This window comes from Serinus canaria, chromosome 3 (assembly GCF_022539315.1).
Source record: "Serinus canaria isolate serCan28SL12 chromosome 3, serCan2020, whole genome shotgun sequence".
NCBI lineage: Eukaryota > Metazoa > Chordata > Aves > Passeriformes > Fringillidae > Serinus > Serinus canaria.
In genome coordinates, this window is record NC_066316.1 from 69307851 (window position 1) to 69327944 (window position 20094).

Below are 20094 nucleotides of genomic sequence, written 5' to 3' on the forward strand. Positions count from 1 at the left end.
CAGGTAATAGAAAGATAAATTCTTTCTACACACTGCACAAGATCTAAATTTCCAGCCTCTACTTTCCTGAGTTCTCAGCTCTTCACAGGGAGAGATACTGTGGGAGTTACAATATTGTGATTTTCTGCCTCTGGGTTGTGTCATTACAGGTGGAAGGAGTACTCCCTGCACCCACCACAAAGATACTGTTCAGTTACATCTCCTTGTGGTTTTTATCCTGTGTATTTTTCATAATGAACAATGCAATAAACACAGAGTGTTTGCAGTGTTAAATCATGTTCCCAAAGGGAGTAGTTTGTATAACAAGATAAAATTATCACATTATAATAACTAAATATGCATCAGTCTAAAGCATGCTTCAATTAATCATCAAAAGTTTGCACCGCCTCTTTAGATCTTAATTAAGCAGAATGTTTGGAATTTTTTTCCTTTCAAACCCATGTGAAGGAGCTGCAGAAAATTGGTCCTCTTAAACCCAATGAGCAGCAGTTTACACTAATCGATCTTATATGGAGCCATAATTTAAACAGGTGGGGGGAAGTGAAGGAATGCAAGGAGTGCAATGCAGTAAATCCATCATGAACAGCTCTGTCTCTTTATCTAAGCAAACCAGCATGATCTGTGGTGTTTAGTGCAATGTTCCTAAAATCCCTACAATTCTGGAGTTAAAACCTGATCAGTTTACTAAGTTCTAGGTTGTAACACTCTACTAATACTGTTTTGAACTGAGATGTAATTTCAATTTTAACTCCAGCTTCCAAAAGTTGGGTGAAACTAAATGCAGCTACAGCTCTAATCCTGCATATTATGATGATTCAACAGCAGGTACTTCAAAACCTTATTTTCCATATTTCCTTGCAAGAAATTCAGCAGGAGATAGTCAACTCTTCTGGCAAGAAAATACCATCTCTCCCAAAGGTGCCCAACCACAGTACTGCTGTGCAGAAGGAAGACCAGGAGGATGGAGTGTTTGGGATTGAGATCTCAAGCACGGCACCCGGACTGAGTGAGCCTTTGTGAAACCCTTTACCTTGACTGTGGCTGTATCCATGATCTGATAAAAAAAAAATATTTTGGAATCCCATCCCTCCTCCATGTCTTCCAGCCAACCAACTCATCTCTGGCATGAGTTTCTTTCCATCACACCATCAGAAGCCATGTTTCTGCTCTACTGCTTTCCTCTCTTTTTCTCTTTGCTGCATCCAACCCCCTCACCCAGGCAGCTTGGATCCTAGTTTTTTTGGATAGGGAGCTATAATAGCCCTTTTACTTTGAGCTGGGAACTGCACGGAATCCACTGGCGTATATATAACTTTAAATATTTTAACTGCTTTCACTATTACTTTCTAATGAAAAGCTGCAAAACTTCCTTTTAAAAGACTTAAGATCTTAACTTGACTTGAGCATCTGCAGCAATAACAGTAAGGGCTCACTGTTTCCACTGGGACCTGCCAGGATTTCAGAATTGGATAATTCCAAGTTACTCCCCTGCTGCTCCTGAAATCCCAGATCGCCATTGAAGAAAACCAAGTAGGATGTGTTCAGATTTTTCATCCCCAAGTAGTTCCTGAGGTTGTTGATCCAAAGCAAGGCAGAAAGAAGCACCATTACAGTCAATTTTCTTATACCTGAAATGCTTTACCAAATTAATCTCAAACTAAAAATGATGAAGCAACAAAACTCCTGAGACATTGCTGCAGATCCCCTTGTGATATCACCTTAAGCACTGATAACCTAAACAGATGGGACAGTGACAAACTTAGGGTACAAAAAGCACCTTAAAAAAGTCACTACCAGAGGAAGATGAAAACATAGGCCTGACAATAGAAAGCTTGCTGCAGCCATCGCTATGGAAATATCAGTGCCTCTACAATGCATTTCCTTTTAAGGACCAGTCTCTTCAAGTTCACTACTCTGCCAATAAAGCAAAATGTCCCAGCCCCTTTGAAAAAGTCATTTTGGGGAACCACGGCCTGCCTACGTTTTCTATGCATGAGCTGAGGCACGTTCTTATGCATAGTTCAGAAGGGACTGAATGCACAACACAAAAGCTGGCATTTAGGCAGGTTTTAAACATGCAAACAAAAAAAGCACCTATTTCAGCTAACAGAGAGGGAACTCCCTGTATACTTGAATACATGCTATTAAGGTGCATACGTGGACTTTATAATTTTCTTTTTAGCACAAAGGAAACACTTGGCCCTCCACAGAGAGAAAAAGACATCAACAGCGGGCTAGATAGGGCAGGCATCCTGGCAACCACTGGCATTTTAAAAACCCAGGCAGTAATAACCCTACAATCATTGGAAATTTGATGATGTTTCAAACTGAAAACAAGAGAAATAATTTGAAGAGTAGTGACTAGAGGATTTGTTGCAGTGATCTTTACCAGAGGGAAAAACCTACAGTCAGAGAAATTGTAACAATGTTCAGCAACCTTCAGATATCTTCTGAAGAGGGATCCAGAGGACAGTAAAATGGAAGTCTCCTCCATATACAGACCTAACTAGATCTGATAATGTGGTCTTTACTTAAGGAAAACTGCTACCCAGTTTTGCCTGAAATCAAACTTCTTGCTACTGTAATCATAGATCCAATTAGTCCGTGAATTTTGACAGATGATCTTGGAATTCATTTTTAGTAGCCTGCTAAATATCATTTAAAACATTGTTTATGCTTTCAGATTCTTCCAATGCAATTTAAATATTGAGCGATGTTTCAGCAGGCTGTTCCAGAATGTTTGTAGGGCAGGAACTCTCCTTATTCCCATATGTTGCACAAAGTTACTCATCTGCACTTTTATTTACAAAATCTCCTATAAATTTTAATTCTAAAGCAATACTAAACCATAACACAGAAAATTACTGATTTCTTTCTATAAAATAACTAAATACTTACTTTAGTATTTGAATCTGATATTTCTTTGCCAGCCTAGGTCACAGGCTGATTTTACAAGTCAGCACAGGAAATGCCTTTCCTTTAAGATATTTTGCCTCATCAGATACCATACCTCCAGCCTAGTCCTCCTTCACCTTCACAAGTTTCTGATAACTTCTGGTACAACTCCAGCCATAATTAAGAACCTAATATTATGTTGAGACACTCATCTGTGGGTTGTAGGATCTACATCCCCTTTCTTTCTCCAAATGTACTCAGTATCTTTGAAAACCTTGGGAGAGAGCATTATTTCCCCCTGTACCTTTTTCCCCTGTGGAAAGCTCAGTCCACTGCATGACATCATGCTTTCTGCCTCCCCTTCTCCTGTGTCCCTTGGCAGTGACCTCCCCTCGCAGCACAGCATCGCAGGAAGCTTGTTTGGGATGCTCAGAGCAGCCGGCACACTCCGTGCATCACTTGTACACAGAAGGAGGCAGGAAAGGGAAGGATTTTGTCGACCATCATGCTCAAAGGACAGACCAACCAGCAGCTGTACCCCCCTACCAAGGCATTGCCATGGGGATCACAAGATAAAACAAATCAAAGAGCACTCCAAGAAATGGGAAAACTGAGACACCGTAGCCTCCAGCAGGTGCCAGGGGAAGGAGGCAGCTTGTTCTCACCCGCACTGAAAGAATTTTTTGCATTCTTCTTTGACTACTCTTGATTTCAGCCTTCCTTCATCCCAGCTAACAAGAGTTGTCCGGGCTTGCCTGAGCAAAAGGGCAGAGTCACCCTAAGTGCCCTCTCCAATCTACTCTGTCATTAAAGGCTGCAGAATAACAGAAGCTTTGCACACTACATACTAAGGCCATATACCCCATACAACTGTGGTGAGATTTTTAGTTCTGGGTCATTCCAGGCTATTGCATTTCTGTTCCTCGCTATTTCTACGAGACTTTTAAAATGGGAAAAAACCCAACCAAACAAAAGAGCAAATTAAAAAAAAACCCACCAGCCTTCTTGACATTGCTGTGCAGGAAATAAGAATCGTCTAACAGCAAGCAGAACTAATCTTAGGACCACTTTGTTGCAATAGGTTGTACTCAAGACTAACCCTGAAGATCACTCAGAATCTGCAGCCAGGTCTAAACGTAGTTGCCAACCAGCTGGGCAAGATGGACTCTTATTAGCCACAAGGAGACCCTTACAGCAGCTCTCTGGAGACTGCATTGACTACTCATATGCTTCTAGATTCTGGTTGGATGGCTGATGCTGACTTATAAAGTGATGTTTGATTTGGGCACTGTTCCAGTGTGGTCTATCTGCCTGGTGCTGCAGATCAGGGGAGTGCTCTCGCAGATAGCCTGCATATCTGAGTAACTTGAATTCTCCTGGTGGAGGCTTCCCATGGAGGAGGAATTTAGCATCCTCCACTGACACACCATAACCTGAGTATGTAGATACTCAGTACACCACATAGGGCACATGTAACCTTCTTTGGGTTTAATTATGAGGGACAGCAAGGAGAGAGTGCCTTTATTGGAGCTGTTTCTATTTGGTTAGTAGCACCCTAATGCTTTCCAGAATCATACAAGCAAATTGGGACCTAACATTTCATTTGATTAAAACAGAAATCTGAACAGCTTGAAGATAAAATTTTAGTCAGACTGCTCAAAATTATTTGGTTTTCAAATTAAAAAAAAAACCCAAACAGAAAAAAAAATAGACCACCAAAACAAAAACCACTTTACTGCAAAATAGGCATGAGGGGAAAAAAAGGTAATTTTGTTAACTCTTCAAGCTTTTAGCCTGGTCATACGAAATATGAATGCTAGCACGACACTTGTTCAAAGCTTTCCAGCATGCTCAAGGAAAACCTAGTCTGCTGAAATCTTCAATGACAGCTTCCTAGACTGCTTAGGATCAGCACTCCTTCCTCCTCTTTTTCAAACTGATAGCTGTTTCTGACAAAGAATCGTATTTACCTTCCTAGAAATCCTGCTTCCCTTGGTTTCCTGACTGTATCTTTTCTACCTCTGCAATTGCTATGTCAGTGCACCTTGCAGAGTATCCTTCTTGTTTCTCTTGAGGTTTGTGAGCATTCCCCCATGCTCTGCTCTCCCTTCCTCTTACCTGTATTGAATCTTATCAGCAAAACTATTCAACTAATAATTCAATGGATGTGCTTATCCTCTTCAGACCATTACACTCCTGCCCAAATGAATACCTCAGCCTGTCTCTCTGACACCTCTTTACTCATGCTGACCCTTCTGTTCAAGATCAATACAGCAAGAATTAAAGTCTTAATAATTTCTCCCTGAGTGCTCACTCCACATTATTCGCTCAATAAGGATGGACTGCACCATTTTTCCCGTCCTTCAGGTTCATGATTTAGGTATCATTTTCACCCGTGGGCACTCCCTTTTGAGCTGTAGTGAAGTCTTGTAGATTTTTCTACTGTACAATATCTAAAAGCTTTTCTCACCATTCACAAACTCTGGACACATCCTAATTCTTAGCCTCCCAGTCACTACAGTGCATCACTACTTGGTGTTCTCTCTGCCCTGTAACATAGCTTTGCCCTCTGTGTGTCCACACCAAACATGCTGCAAAGATCCCTTTTTCTGCCCAGCATTTTAACCTTGAAACTTGCTCTTGGCCTCTTTCTGTCTCTCCCTCCTGTCCCCTTACTTCATTTATCCACTCAAACGTGGATAAACGCTTTTGTGGCAGGTCAGTCATAGCCTGGCTGTCCCCCATGCTGAAAATGTCAACCTTCACCTTATTAATTAACAATGTGAGTCTAATCATTTGCCTGCTCAAGTCAAAGAAGCACCTTTGTGCTGTTGCCGAAGTCATCCCCCCTATGCTTGCGAGGGACTCCAAGAAAACATCGCCAGAGTTACTCTTGTCTGGCCTTGTATCACTCTGAAGTTTTCTGCTTTGATGTAGTGCCCACAAAACGGTGTCAAAGTGCAGTGCCAAGACCACTGCCTTGCACACTGGCTCTCCTGGAGCCTTTGTACTCCCTTTCCTACCAGTTGCTTCTTGCCAGGCTCTTCAGGGTGATCACGGCTAGGGCACCTACACCCTAAGATAAAACAAAACCATTACTACCCATCCTTGCTGCAAATCCCACAAAGGTGGTGATTCTCCTCCCCCTCCAATCCTCCCAAGCTTTGGTCTCTAAAACAAAGATGAGATAAACACATTCATCTGCTCAGAAGTCACGGTAATCTAGTGCTCATTACTGATCATGGGATAAAGTCAGAGGAGGCAGAGATTATGCATTCATATCTCCTGTGCAGATACAACAACATTATTCATTGTTAAAGAATTAATTAAAAACCTAAAGGGGGGAAAGACTTATGAAAAGCTCTCTCTAAACATTAGAGGTACATTTGAACACAGGATCATATGTTGTAGGTGGACAGGCAAAGAACAGAAGGCAGTTGACTTGGCCAAGATTCCCTTGTGTCCACTTAACTACTGTTGCAGTAATTTGTTTTTCTACTTCATAGTTCAATCTCCTCCTGCTTATTTGGTGTCATAAAAATCCAGCAACTCTGGCAATCTGCACAATGCATGCTATAGCCTTGTGTTCACATACCACAAGTTCAGCATTCTGGATTCATTCGTGACTCAGATTGGAGGGGAAAATAGCTTGGGATGGCACAAGCCCTTGATTAAAGCTTTAGGGCCAAATCAACAACAGCTGAGGATCCAGCCCATATGGCCTGAGATCTTTAGCTCTGTAAAGGCTGCAGGAATGGGCCCAAATAGCAAATTTGCTATTTAATTAGCAAAATCATATAAAATAGATTGAAAGTCTTTGGCAAGGAGCACATATTGAGTAACATTTGAAAATTATTCATAGCACATTATATACTTCTTTAGAGATAAAACTCAATGGCATAACAATAATTTAGGAGGGGCAACTGTAGCCTATTACATGACCAACAACAGGCAAACACTTTCTGGGATCAATCAGTATTTTACAGCTACCTTTAGGCAATGTTACAAAGGGCAGAGGTGACATAGGACCTGATCCTACAAGAAGTTCTGCCTCTTCAGAAGCACTCTGGCACCTACTGGCATCTCTTTGGCCCTGTGTGTGGAGAGATGATGTTCTTGGGTAGGAGTTGCATGTCACCCTGTATTCCTCAATGCCTTGATCACTCAAGAACAACCACAACACCACCCAGGGACATCCACGGAAGCAGGACTCAGCCTGCTCCTATCTGGATTCACCAATTTTCACACCGTGTGGAGCAGTAAACAATAACACAACAATTAATCACCCTGGGGTAGCTGTAAGAGCTCCTTCCACAGATTACAGTAAGCAGCATGCAGAGGGGAATAAATAATTTTTCACGCAAACTCTGAGGAATGGCATGTTAGAAAACCACTCCTGATAAAAATCTAATGAAAATGTAAAATGTCTCAGTGCAGTCTCCTGGGTAGAGTCAAAATCATATTAAACCCTTGAGAGACAGCGGTCAGGGATTTCAATAGGAATCAAGAGACAGTTTTCCCAGTATGAGCTTGTTAACCTGATATAAAGACATGATACTGATTTGATGGCTTTGTCTCTTTCACTCTTTCCTTCATGCAGCCTATTTTTAATTTAATAATCTTCCATTAATTTAGTTAAAGGCTTTATTCACGAGAACAATTTTTTTTTCTAAAAGCAAATGCTGTTGAAGTGCTGAGAGCATAATCCAGCATGAGGAGTGTCACAAGCAATGCAAGTTTGATGTCATTACTTTTGCAAGAGTTTTTCAAGAATAAATTGAAAATAATTCAAGATTAAAGCCACTCTCCCATTCATTTTTAAAGTACCCTGTGACTGGATTTTAATCATTTTGAAATCAGCCCTCTTGCTAAGACACGGGGATCCAGTGATCTCAGAACGTTGTCAATAACAGTAACCATTTTCACATGTTCATTAGGATTTACCTGCTGGTGGCTTTATGAAAGGTGGTGGAATTAATGGGACAATAATAGGTACATTCCCATGATCCTTCGACCCTGCTGGTGAGTCTGATAGTCCATTTCCTGTGGCAAGCCCTGGGTAGCTTGGGTTTATATTGTACGGTGAAATAACACTGTCCTCAGGTAATTTTGGTTTTGGCAAAGAATTTTCTGTAAAACACAAAGAACACATTGTACAGTATGACACATAAATTTCTTAAATAGCCCTACATACTTTCACCAATCTCGTCATTAAATTACTTACCCTAATACAAGAATAGTGCACAAAAATCTAAGGTATTTTCCCTTTTAAAGAAATTGATACTTTCCAGTAATCTTCAGAACTGCTCCATTCTTTTTTCAAAATCAAACTCACACTTTCTTTTTGCAGAAGGTAAAAGATGGGATTATTTTGTCATGTATAGCCTTAGTATGCCTGATTTAGTCAATGGCAACCTATTCTTGTACTTCATTTCTACTGTTTGCATGGTGATCACACTCAGTGTGCTGTGATTTCACCAGTACAAGGAGCATGAACTGAAGAATAAAATATAATAAATATTATGAGGAATAATAATAAAAGGAATTTAAAGAAAGGAACAAAATATTGAAATCATAGCAAAGCATGCATAAAATGATGACAGCTATTATTCTAATTCTTTAATCCCAAATCACCTCTGGATTCTTATTTCTAAGAATTTCTCTAATATCTCCCAGCCATGGGACTCCCTCTTCTCCCAACTCTCTGAACAAGAAATATGCTTTTTCCCCTCCCAAAACCTGCATACACCAAAAATTTCTACCCGTCACAGGCATTCGACATCTATGGTACATAAAACATGATTTGTATCATGTGCCTGTTAAAAAAGTATTTCACAAATTTGATCAAGCATAGACTGGAGCCAGTAATCATTTAGTAAAATATATATTTATTAAAACAGAAATAAATTAATTGCATTACCACACAGGCACAAGTTTCTTCAAAGGTAGCTTAATGACATTACATTTTCAATGAAAAATAAATATTGATCACCAGTGTTGTTGTAGTACCAACAAGCTGCAAACATTCAATTTTAACACAATTAGGTTGTTTCACCTTACCTCTAATTTCTTCCCCTTTTTTCTAGCCATCTGTCCCTCAGCACTGGTCTCTCTGGTGTCAGTACTCATTGCAACACTCACTGAACACAGTGCTACTGCTGGCTATCAGAGAGAAAACCCAAACACTGCTGTCCACAAACACAGTGAAAAGTAGCACTCCAAGTGGATAAAAGCTGCTGGAATCTCCTCTCTTTACCTCACCTTTGAGGAACTCCTGTTGGATAAGTCAAGATGCAGCAATTTTCTACTCTTCTCCCTACCCTGATGACAAGCCCCTATCCATTCCCTGAGACTGAGGAGTCAGAAGGCAAGAACTGAATGACCGAACAACGGGCTCTCATCCTTTACATTTTGAATCACAAAGATTCAGCCACATCTCAAACAAATTTCATCCACGGAAAATTTCTAACACAGTGCAGAAGACAGTATAGTACAAATATGGATGAGAAGCTTTTTGTGAACATTCACACTTGTTCCTACATGTGTGAATCTTCCAGTTTAAAATCTTTCAATATTTTAAAAAGTTGTAGGCCAACCAGCCTTAGTATGGGAAGCCAAAGGATTCCTTAAGGCCAGCCTGCTAAGAAAGTACTCCTTCCTTTCTCCAGTTGTGAGTAGCTTATTGATACCACAGACACACGGCTTTCAGTTGACACAGGAAAGACATTATTGGTGAAGATATATATCAATATATAACAACATATCAATACTTCAACAGCAAATTTGTTAAGTGACTTTCCTCATAGCCTATCAGCTTCCCTGTGCAACAAGGTACTCTCAGGTATTTTTATGTAAAGCAACCAATACAGAAGCAGCAGAACATGCTTCTCAATCAACACCAAGCAGACAGGTTGAGCTATTAATCCTTCTTTACATGAGCACAGAAACATGAAGTCTCGTTACCTTTGAGAACAGAAATGTGCTGGCGGCTTTCCCCATCTGCTGAGTAGTTCCTGAATTCAATATCTTCTCCATCTTTCAGTTCTACCTTATCATAACCATACCAGCCAAGAAGCTCATTCATAGTGTTTTCAGCAAAGTTCTGAAAGAGAAAAATTACCTACTTATTTATGTAATCAATAACCATTTGGAAGGAAGGGAGGACTGCATAAATCGAACCATATCTGTGCTACATGAGGAAGTGTCAGGTTTGGCCCACCTCCTCAAAGACTAATGTTCATTTCATAACTCAAGTGCATAAAGTGAAATGCATTTAAATCTCCGACTGGCACATGTAATTATGACAGAGACTCATACATCTGTAATTTAAAGAAAATGAAAAGGAGAGATATTTATGACTTTTGCTCTGACATTCAATGTCAGAAATATTTTAACATACATTCCTCACACAAACTTGTCTGTGTCGCCATAAAATATTTAAGACTGCAGCAAGAGAATAACAGAAAACCAAGATTTTTTTTTCCAGCCAGCAGTTAATCAATCTTACTGCTTTACAGTCTTTTCAGCTGGAGCAGGTCACTGACACAATTACAGTTCCTTGAGGTGCCCATGAACCAAATCAAATAAAATCACAGCAGACGTTTTTTTCCCAGTTATAAGCCCTTGCATAGTCAAAGCAGCTAAAGATTCTTCACTGTGAAAGCATTCTACCATCATTTTTCATACAAATGTTTCTTATATTTGTTTAAGAAAACCTTTCTCAATTTTGCCATATTTATTTTCAAACCAATTTCCAAGAGGCTGAGTGGTTACATTTTATGTTTGTATGGAAATGTAAAGTATGGAACATGACTGTCATAACCCTCAATTTCTATTAAAAATACGTCCTCTAGGTCATGAGGCAAAAATATTTCTGTAGAAAATGCTCATTACTAGGCCAGGAGATTTAGTGGAGTAGGTTAAAAAATCTGCAGCCAGGCAACAAAGCTTTCTGAAACCAAATAGTGCCACAGAGCTCCACAGCTTATGGATTTAGGAAACTACCAAAGGAAACCAGCTAACAAATTATTGCAATGCAAACATCAGTTTAAAGTAGTATGACAACTATAAGTTGAAACAAAAAAGCCACACACAGAGCCTTTCTATTTGGTTTTCACAATTTTTTGCAATTTTTTTCATTAACACTCTTCTAGAACAAATTCCAAACTTCATATTCCTCCAAGATCTTGACATCTAAATTAATGCTCTGATAAGCACTGCCTCCCAGGACTCTGGCAAAGGAATAAGGAGAATACAACACCAATTCAAAACAAATGGTGAATGTCAAATTTGCAGGTTGCCAGATTTTGTCTAGTAACTGCTCTAGCTTAATTTTTGAGTGGGAGAAAGTCTAATGATAGAATACAGCAATTCTCCAGTCATTTAAACAAACAAAAAAATTAATCAGATGATAATTGCCTTTGAATTCAAAGCTACAGCAGGCGCTGTGTCCCAGAACCTCGGAGCTCTGCGCTGCTCCTGGCTCATTCATCACACCAGATTACATAGGTGTTCCTGTCACTCAAGGAGCACTGTAAAGCAGCTATAAGCAATAAACACAAGCAATTTGTACTCTTCCAAGAGTATCATCTGTGCAATTATGCTGCAAACACATTTCAGGAAAAGAAAACCCAAAACAAAACCCCAGAGCAGACTCCTAAAGCACACATTTCCTTTTGTTTTTTCCCCTATGCATTTTCACCTTACCATCTGATGGAAGTCACAATTCTGTGGCTGTCCTGTGCAGCCCAAGATTGCTGGAAAATATTCCATCATCCCACCTCTGCTTCTAGACTCAGCATTATAAGTATGATATGTGAATTATGCCACTGCTACAGTTTTCAATGGGTACAATGCAGTGCAAATGTAGCTAACAACTACCTAAATCATTTGAATGATGCAGTATTGTGTTTTAAATACTAGCAAAATTTAAAATTTTTCTAGAAGTTGTTTTTCATTGGTTTTTTTTTGTTTGGGTTTTTTGGGGGGTTTTTTTGGTTTGTTTTTTTTTGTTGTTGTTGTTGTTATTGGGTTTTTTTGTTTGTTTGTTTTAGCTTTTTAGAAAACTTTTCTCTTAGCGTTAAAGAGGCCCAATGCACTAAGCCTGTTTGTAACCCAGGGGAAACAAATAACAAAATGACCTAGACCTGGGGAGTCAAATCTCACCACTGCAGCTCACCCAAAATGACCTGAAAGGGCCCATGGAGGCCCAAAGGCAAGATCTGCCAGCTTCCCTTGCTTTGCTAAATTTCAACTATGGAAACACAGCCCTAGAGACTAATCTAGCAAGGTAGAGACCAATAGACAAAGTCTTACCAATTTAAACCCCATGCAACCAAATTAATTGAGTAGCTCTAAATTTGCCTCCTGTGGATGCTTTGTGTTTTATTTGCACTGCTGATCAACTCAGACAATGAATAATTTCTAATTACTTGTCAAGGAATACATAAGCAAGGTTGTACATATGTTTGTTTTTTCCTGAAAATTCATACATGCATCTGTCCCTTTGAAATGTAGTCAAAATGACGGTTGGGTTTGTAATGGCATGAAATTTAAGTACCTTTCACATCTCATTTAAACTATCCATGATAAGTGATGCACCAAAATGAACACTCATAGTGACAAAAAATACATTGGATTTCAAAATCATTCATCATAGAGATGTGACTCTTCTATAAATAGTAAATCAAGGGGGTCTTTTCTACTAACTTCAATGAGAGTACAATGAGGTTGCATGCCAGCAATAACAAAAGTAATCACCTTTTTACACTGGTTTCCCAAAAAGAGTGGCTTGGACTCAAAAAAAAGGAAGAAAACAATTAAGCCATTCTCCTTCATAATTTATCTTACCTACTACAACGATGCAAGTCACCCTTAATACCATTCTCTCAGTGACTAACAGCCAGAGCTCCATTACACCACACTCTATTCACAGCAAATGGAAAGCATGACCCCATCCTCAGCAAGCTGAGTGTCAAACCTGAGAAGTGTTTTTTTCCACACTGACTGTTGCATAGATGGGTATCCAAAGAACAACATCACCTTCCCTCAGTCTCCTGACTACAACACCCATTTGCAGAGATGTCTAACACCCTGATAGTTATACTAAGATCACGGTGAAGCCACTGCCCTGAAGCTGACCACTATTAATTCATTGTTTTCATGTATTTACCCTTCTTCCATTTCAATGATAGACAAAACACATGGATTCAAGACATGCTAACAAGCTGGGATTTGTAAAGACCAGTGTGGTGGCAATAGTCAATACACAAATGATTAGGTAATTTTTCTCTGTGTGAATGCAGGGAAGGGGAGAAAGAAGAAAAAGAAAAAAGTAAGAGACAAAGACCAGTTCTTGGTGAAGCTAAGGAAAGGAAGAAAGCATATTAATACACAACCTGTACATGCAGAGCAGAACATCTCTGAAAGATACACAAGTGTCAAAGGCTTAGTGAAAGGAAGGGTGATAATTGTAACACTGAGGCTTGAGAAAAGCAGGAATGTGGACTCAGTATTGAAGCAGAAAAGCAGAAACAGCAGTGATCAAGCAGGCTAGCCAGGACCCAGAGGAATTGCAAGATCATAGACCTGCCAAAGACCAGGGAGGAGATGCGAAGGTGGGTGTGGATGACCAATGGAAGATGTGCAAGGAGCTGCAATTCAAAGCTTTGGCAGGAACAAGACAGCAGAGGCATTAAGGCAGTCCATGCTTACTTTCAGACTCATTCCCCAAAAGGATGTGGAGTTTCTGCAGGATGAGGCTGCCACCCCATTCCCACAGCTGTGCCAAAGGGCTGGGATGATGTGACAGACTAGTGTAGAAAGAAAACCTTACTCATATTCAGTAAAATCTCAGGTCAGCAATCACACTGCTAAACTGAGACCCTTACATCCACTCAGCCCAAAAGGAGTCCCCCTGCAGGGACCCACAGATTTCATTGCAAATGTACAGCACGGAGCCTAACTTCAGCCAGGTGTGGAGGCAATGCTCAGTCCCCTGTGCAAAAACAGAGACCAAGCCCTGGTGCCACCCACAGTGCGAGTCAGCGTCAGAGCTGAGAAGAAAACCACAGAAATCCTGTCCCACGTCCTTCTGTGCTCATTCTGCCACGCCATGCACCAAGCACACAAGCTTTTGAGACCACAGTGGAAACACCAGTCCCCTCTGCAGCTGCCAGTGCACCCAGGCAGTTGGTTAACATCCCACAGGAGCCAAACCTCCTGCTCTTCCCCAGCTGACAGAGCACCATTGCAGCTGCTGACTGCCCGAGCAGTCGCTACAGCTGTGGCACAACCAGCTCATGGCTGCCAAAGAAACCAGCCCAAAAACTCTCTGGTGGCCCCAGTCACACACCACAGCCAAAGCCCTTCCTTCCAAAAGGATGGCAATCCAGCTTTTGCCCACTGCTAAGTCCCAAAGCACTTAGCACCACTGTGGGACAACGTGCAATTTGCGTGTTTTAACTGTATGATTTCTCTACTCTTGTACTACACAGAAACACCTTCCCTCCTGAAGAGCCAGGATAACTGACTGTTATGCTCATTGGTATTTCTATTTGAATTTGCTCCCTATTCCCCTGAAAGATGAAGAAAAGTGTGTTGACTCGCTAGACTGCAGTTTCCCTCCTTTCTGAATCTGACTTATAGGCTAGGCAGTAAAAATATAATCACATTTATTCCCACTTTAGGATTCATTTCATCGTAACAATACACCTACAGTTTGATTTTTTACATTACAACGCATCATTTCCCCAAGTCTTTGCTAATTAATACATTCTCAATCTATGCCATGCATGTCTTTCCATCTTAGATCTCTCGACTTTCCTTCTCTATGAACCCTATTCACAGGGGGCGAGGCCTGGCTTCACCGAATGAGGCCTGGCAAACATGGAGGCAGGAAACACAGGGGAGCATGAGTCTGTCAGACTCATTTTCTTCTAGGTTTTACTGCTGTTGAATGTTTATTTCAGATCTGGGAGGAAGCATAGTGGCTCCACTCCATTTCCTTGCCTGCATAACCCACTCAGTGCAGAGCCCCACAAATTCACTTTTCACTTTCATTGCATCAAGGAAATAAAAATGTTTCTAGGGGCACTATACAAACTTAGATCTTTTTTCCCAGCCCTCACATTCTTTGCTTGTTTACGTTGTTGCCACACTGAATTCTGTGATTAGACCTTTACACTATCAGAAAGCACAGTTCCATTATGTTTTACCTTCCTTTGTCCTCCCATGTACGTTTGGTTCTGTATAACCCACTTTGTTTGGGGAAGCTCTATTTCTGCAGTGCCCTGTCAGGTGAGGCTCCCTGTGCAGACAGGCAACCCTTTTGCAGCCATCCCACAAAACTTCCATGCATACTCCACAGAAAAACCTTGATCTCCTGAAATAACGCAATTGATAAAGTCTGCCTGCTTTTCCACTTTCCCAAAGATATATTTTGCTTTTCAGGAGAGAAGGGAGGAGTTTTCTTGGAACCTTCCGAGCACTCTGAGCAAACTGGCTCGCTCCAGGCGCAGGGCTGCTACGCCTGCTTCACCGCTTTCCTCCTCCTGACAGTAGTATTTTCAAATGCCAAATAGGGAATGTTTAAACACAAAACTGAAAGATATTCTGATGAGTTTACCATTAAATGATAACAGATGGGGCTGCCCTAAGCTCTAGGCACCAGGAACAAAGCCCAATTTTAGATACAAATTAGTTTTTGAGCATATTTATGGACAGCAAACTCCTTGGGCACACGGAGCAGCCCTGTGAAATTACAACGCAAATTAATTGCTTACCTTTCAGCTGCTAGAGACACATGGATACATTGCCTCATCTGTGCAGGAGAACTTCCAGTGCAATTCAGCACTGGATGTAACCTCACCTCACAGCATTGCAGAGCACCTAGCTACTCCTCCCGAGCAGCACTGCTTCCTGACAGCAGGATGGCAAATGGAAATAGGGTGAGGGGAGATGGATGGGGGATCCACCACCGTGCCTAGACAAGTGCCTTCATCAATTTAACTTTTACAGATACTTTGGTCTCAAAACAGTAGTGGGTTCCCTGATGACAATAGGTTTGGATCTATGAGGTGTTCTGTTATTCACCAGCAAGTGAAAATGGCACCAAATTGAATTTCAGAATAAGCATCTGCTTTTCCTCCAGAGCATGAGGTGAATGCTACCTCTGGAAGAAAAACTGGAAAGTCTCATCTGAAGGAGGAAGGAGGACAAAAGAAAAAACAACTAGAAAATATAAAAGAGTGGCTGTAAAGGTCACAGTGTAACAAAACAGTTTCTTGTGAATATAGTTTTCATTGAAACGTAATATCAGAAAACTATGCGGAGTCATGTACTTTTTGCACACAACATTGTATCAAATTCAAATTTGTTATAACCATCGTGTACATTAGGTTAGCGATAACAAAAACGTAACTCAATATCTGGCATAAGGAAAGAGCGAGCAACCTGAATATCCATCCAGTCATGCTAAAACCAAGCTGTGACACTACTGTTGGAAAACACTAAAGCAAGCAGTTAGGTGTTGTGATCCTTCTCGAGTAAATATCGGACTGTATCAAACAGCAAATCTCAAAGGAAGTCTCTGTGATGAGGTAATATTATTGCTCATTCATAGTGCCCTGAATTTACTGTACTTAAAATAGACACTTGTACCAATGGCCTTTTTATTATCCAAAGGGGGGAAAAAAGAAATCACATATACACCAGTCCTTTTTCTTTTTGCTAGCAAAGGGAGGCAATCTGATCCAACGTGGGCTGAAACCTGAGTAGGTCACTGTACACCATGATAAAATTCCCTAACCCCTGAGCCAAATTTCCCTGAGGGGGCCCTCCTACTTCTCCTTTACTTTCCAAGCTGACTTTTCCATTCCCTCTCTCGTCTTTTCCTCCCCTTCATCTCTTTCATTTCCCCTACCTTAAAGCCTTGATATCTGATCTGCTGCTGATACTCAGGTTACAGTTTTTACAGCTTAGGCTGTCTATTGCTGTATACATTCCTTTCTTTCTGCTCTGCTGTGATTACTTACCAGAGCTTATTTTACACTGGTCCAGATGAAAGCAGTTCAGATGAAGGGAAACAGCCAGCCTGTTTGAACATTACAGATACAAACCTACACAAGGGCACATTGTGCTCCCTCTGTCATTTCACTGCAAACATTTTGCACACTGTAACTAATTTGTTACATTATTGTGTTCTCCGGGTTTATTAAGAACAACTAGACGTCAGTTCATCAGTAAAGAAAAAGGGTAAATGATCACCACAGGATTTTAACTTTCTCAACCAGTCAAAAATTCAAACTTCTTTTTCCTCACCCCTCTTTTTCACTTCTTACATGATAGCAGCCAACAGCCCTACTAAAAATGCATAGCACATATAGCATAGTTAATGCTGAAAGGTGGGCTATGGAATGTTCTGCCATCAGCTGTCTCACTCTCAACAAGAAATTACATGGGTTCAAAATGTCCTTTCTACACACCTTTAGTTTTTAAGTCAGCTGAAATATTGAGGTTCCTTGACCTTAAGCAGTTAGCCATGATTAAAAAAGAGAAACTCTCTACATGAAGGTTAATGCCAGTGCTTAATACCAAAGCATTAGTTTAAAATTGTGTAATTTTTCTCCTTCACACAATGTTGTTTTTGTTTCTTCCTCACCCTTTCAGACAAACATCTGTTATACTGTAGAAGAACAACTATCTCCCAAACCGCTGAGTGTGCCTGCAGCCAAAGTAAACAAAACAAACCCAGAGGATCCAGCACAGTCAGCCTTTATATCCAGCCAGGATAACATTTCACATGTTTTGATTAAAATTAGCTAATTTGTAATTCTAGAACCTATGAAACTTAAAAGCTGCAATCCATATAGATCACATTAGGCGATGCTCTGAGGGGCCAATGCCCTGTACTACAGACCTCTGCAGTCCTCAAAACTATGTGGGATTACAATGAGCAGTGACTCTCCGGTGGCTGCACAGAGCCCTCTCCGAAAATAGGATGTGTCACATATCTCACAAAGAAAGATCCTGCTCCTCTAGACTTGAAGCTACTACAGTTTGTTTCCAAACTGATGCACCAACACATTATTTTGTTCATGCCCCTAGTACTACTCTTGTCCACATTTACACTTGAAGTGCACACAGAACCATGTACACGCTCATTACACAGGCAGCAAGAACAAGAACGCCTGCCTTGGGCAGGAAAGGGCACCTAACCGAAATTAGTGGTGTGCAAAAGAGGGGAGAGGGGAGGGGACGGCGCATTCCCGTTTAATTTTATATGGGGAGATCAATGTTCCGGAAAGCAAAGATATTTTCACTAGGCATCATGCATATTTATACATTCGCCTATATAGTATACATACTATGTGAACGAGTGACATTTTCCAGGCAGTCTTCCACTTATAATCAGGCTTTTAATAAATGACATACTCAAATTAAATCTCAGCAGCTTTATCTCGTAGCCAGACTATGCTGTTTTAGTCACTTTATCGGCGCATTTAACAACAAGTTCAGCTAAAGTCTAGCAATACATTGTTACCAACTTTGGGGAATTAGAGATATCAAACAGGCAGGGAACAGACTTGGAAAACAGGCGCAAAAATTAGGACCGGTCTAGCCTGGAACAGCGACCTAATGATAAAAGAAGTTCCAAAATAGCGGGTTTGTGCCATCGCAGCCATCCCAACATCTGGAGCGGCCGCCAGAGCACAGCTGGAGTGGCACCGGTTTCTATCAAGCAGGACAGTCCTCCGCGCGGTAAATACACTTCCATCAAAAGCAGCCCTTGGACAAGCCACCTTCCAGCGACACCTCTGCGCTGCCGCGAGCCGCGGAGCCAAGCGGTGCAGCAGAGGAGGAGGAGGCGAAAGGGGCAAGGGGAGAAAAGGGGTCTCCGCGCTCAAGTGCCAGACTGATGCACGGCTCAGACCGCAACGTTTCACTTTGACAATTTAATTACACAGTTGCAGCTGGGGACTGAAAAAAGGACAGAAATACAGTGTTTAAAAGAGATCCCTTTCTTTCCTAACTTTAAGGGCTTCGCAGCTACCTGAGAGGGTGGCTTTAGAAAGAAAGAGGGAAAAAAAAAAAAAAGGCTCATCATTGGCACCCGAGGAGCTTAAAAGCCCAAAGAGAGAGTTATTTTTAAAAAATAAATAAAGCTGGTCAATGAACAGGATTTGCAGCCTGTGAATTCGTCTCTGTTTGCAGCCCAGGAGGCGGAGTTGAGACACATTCAGTGCATCCTACAAAAAAAAAAAATGACAAGAGATCCTTTCTTATTTCATCTCCATGCTCGGAGGCGGGGGGTGGGGGGGGGGACCCCGCTCCCGTCCCCATCACAGGCACCTACCTTCATCTCCTCGTTGATCTCCCGCTTCACCGGGTGAGCCGGCTTCCTGCTCCTTTTATTTTCGGGAGGTCTCCCTTCTTTCTCCATTTCTGCCATTTTTTGCGCCTACTTGGTGGTGGTGGTGGTGGAGATGAAATGGCTGCTGGTGCTCTGGGGGGGCCGGGAGGGGCGCGGGGGGGCGGCGGCGGCGGCTCTCAGTGGTGGCAGGCGGCGCCGCGGAGGGCCCGGGGGGAGCGCGGCGGCGGCGGGCGGGCGGGGGGCGCGGGCGGGCAGGGGCGCGGGTGCCCCGGCGAGTCAGCCATCTTCTGCCTCGCCGCCGGCCCGCATGGGAGCGGCGGGGCGGGCGGGCGGGAGGCAGCGCGGAGCGAGCCGGCCCCGCGCCTGCTGTGGCGCTGCTGGCGGGCTGCCGCGGAGGGGGCGGCGGAGGGAAGGGGGAGGCCGGCCCCGGACCGCCGGCGGGCGGGGCTTGCCGGCACCGAATCGGCCGCCGCTGCCCGCCATGGGAGCCGGGGAGGGGGGAGGCGCCGAGCACCGGGCGGAGCGGAGCGCGGCGGAGAGGAGGGGGCGGTGCGCACCCGCCCCCGCCCACAGCCCGGGATGGAGAGGGGGGCCCGGTGCCCCCTTCGGACACTAAGGGGTCCGCCCGGTCTGTGCCCCCTACGCAGCCGACCGGTCCCGTCCCGACGGCTCCCGTCCTGTCCGCTCACGTCCCGTCCCGTCCCTGCCGCTTTCAGCCGAGGCTCTTCCCCGATCACTCCTGGTTTTCCCTTTATCTGCGGCGGGGAGGTGCGGATGAATGGTTTGGTGGGACGCGCTTCAGCGAGGAGGTGCCGGATTACAGCACA

General features: G+C 42.5%; 2 protein-coding genes across 5 annotated transcripts in view; one reads left to right on the forward strand and one right to left on the reverse strand.

Moving 5' to 3' along the window:
• SOBP (sine oculis binding protein homolog) overlaps positions 1-19416 on the reverse strand; it is a 111553-nt gene extending 92137 nt beyond the window's left edge. For all 3 annotated transcript variants that reach the window (XM_018917774.3, XM_009093164.4, XM_030235688.2), the window contains exons 1-3: positions 19250-19416; positions 9859-9997; positions 7840-8025 (exon numbers count right to left, since the gene is read on the reverse strand). In XM_018917774.3, the coding sequence (XP_018773319.1) occupies positions 7840-8025; positions 9859-9997; positions 19250-19345 (421 nt within the window). In that variant the 5' untranslated portion in view covers positions 19346-19416. The remainder of the gene's footprint in view (positions 1-7839; positions 8026-9858; positions 9998-19249) is intronic.
• SEC63 (SEC63 homolog, protein translocation regulator) overlaps positions 1-20094 on the forward strand; it is a 564354-nt gene that overhangs the window by 263378 nt on the left and 280882 nt on the right. The window lies entirely within an intron of this gene.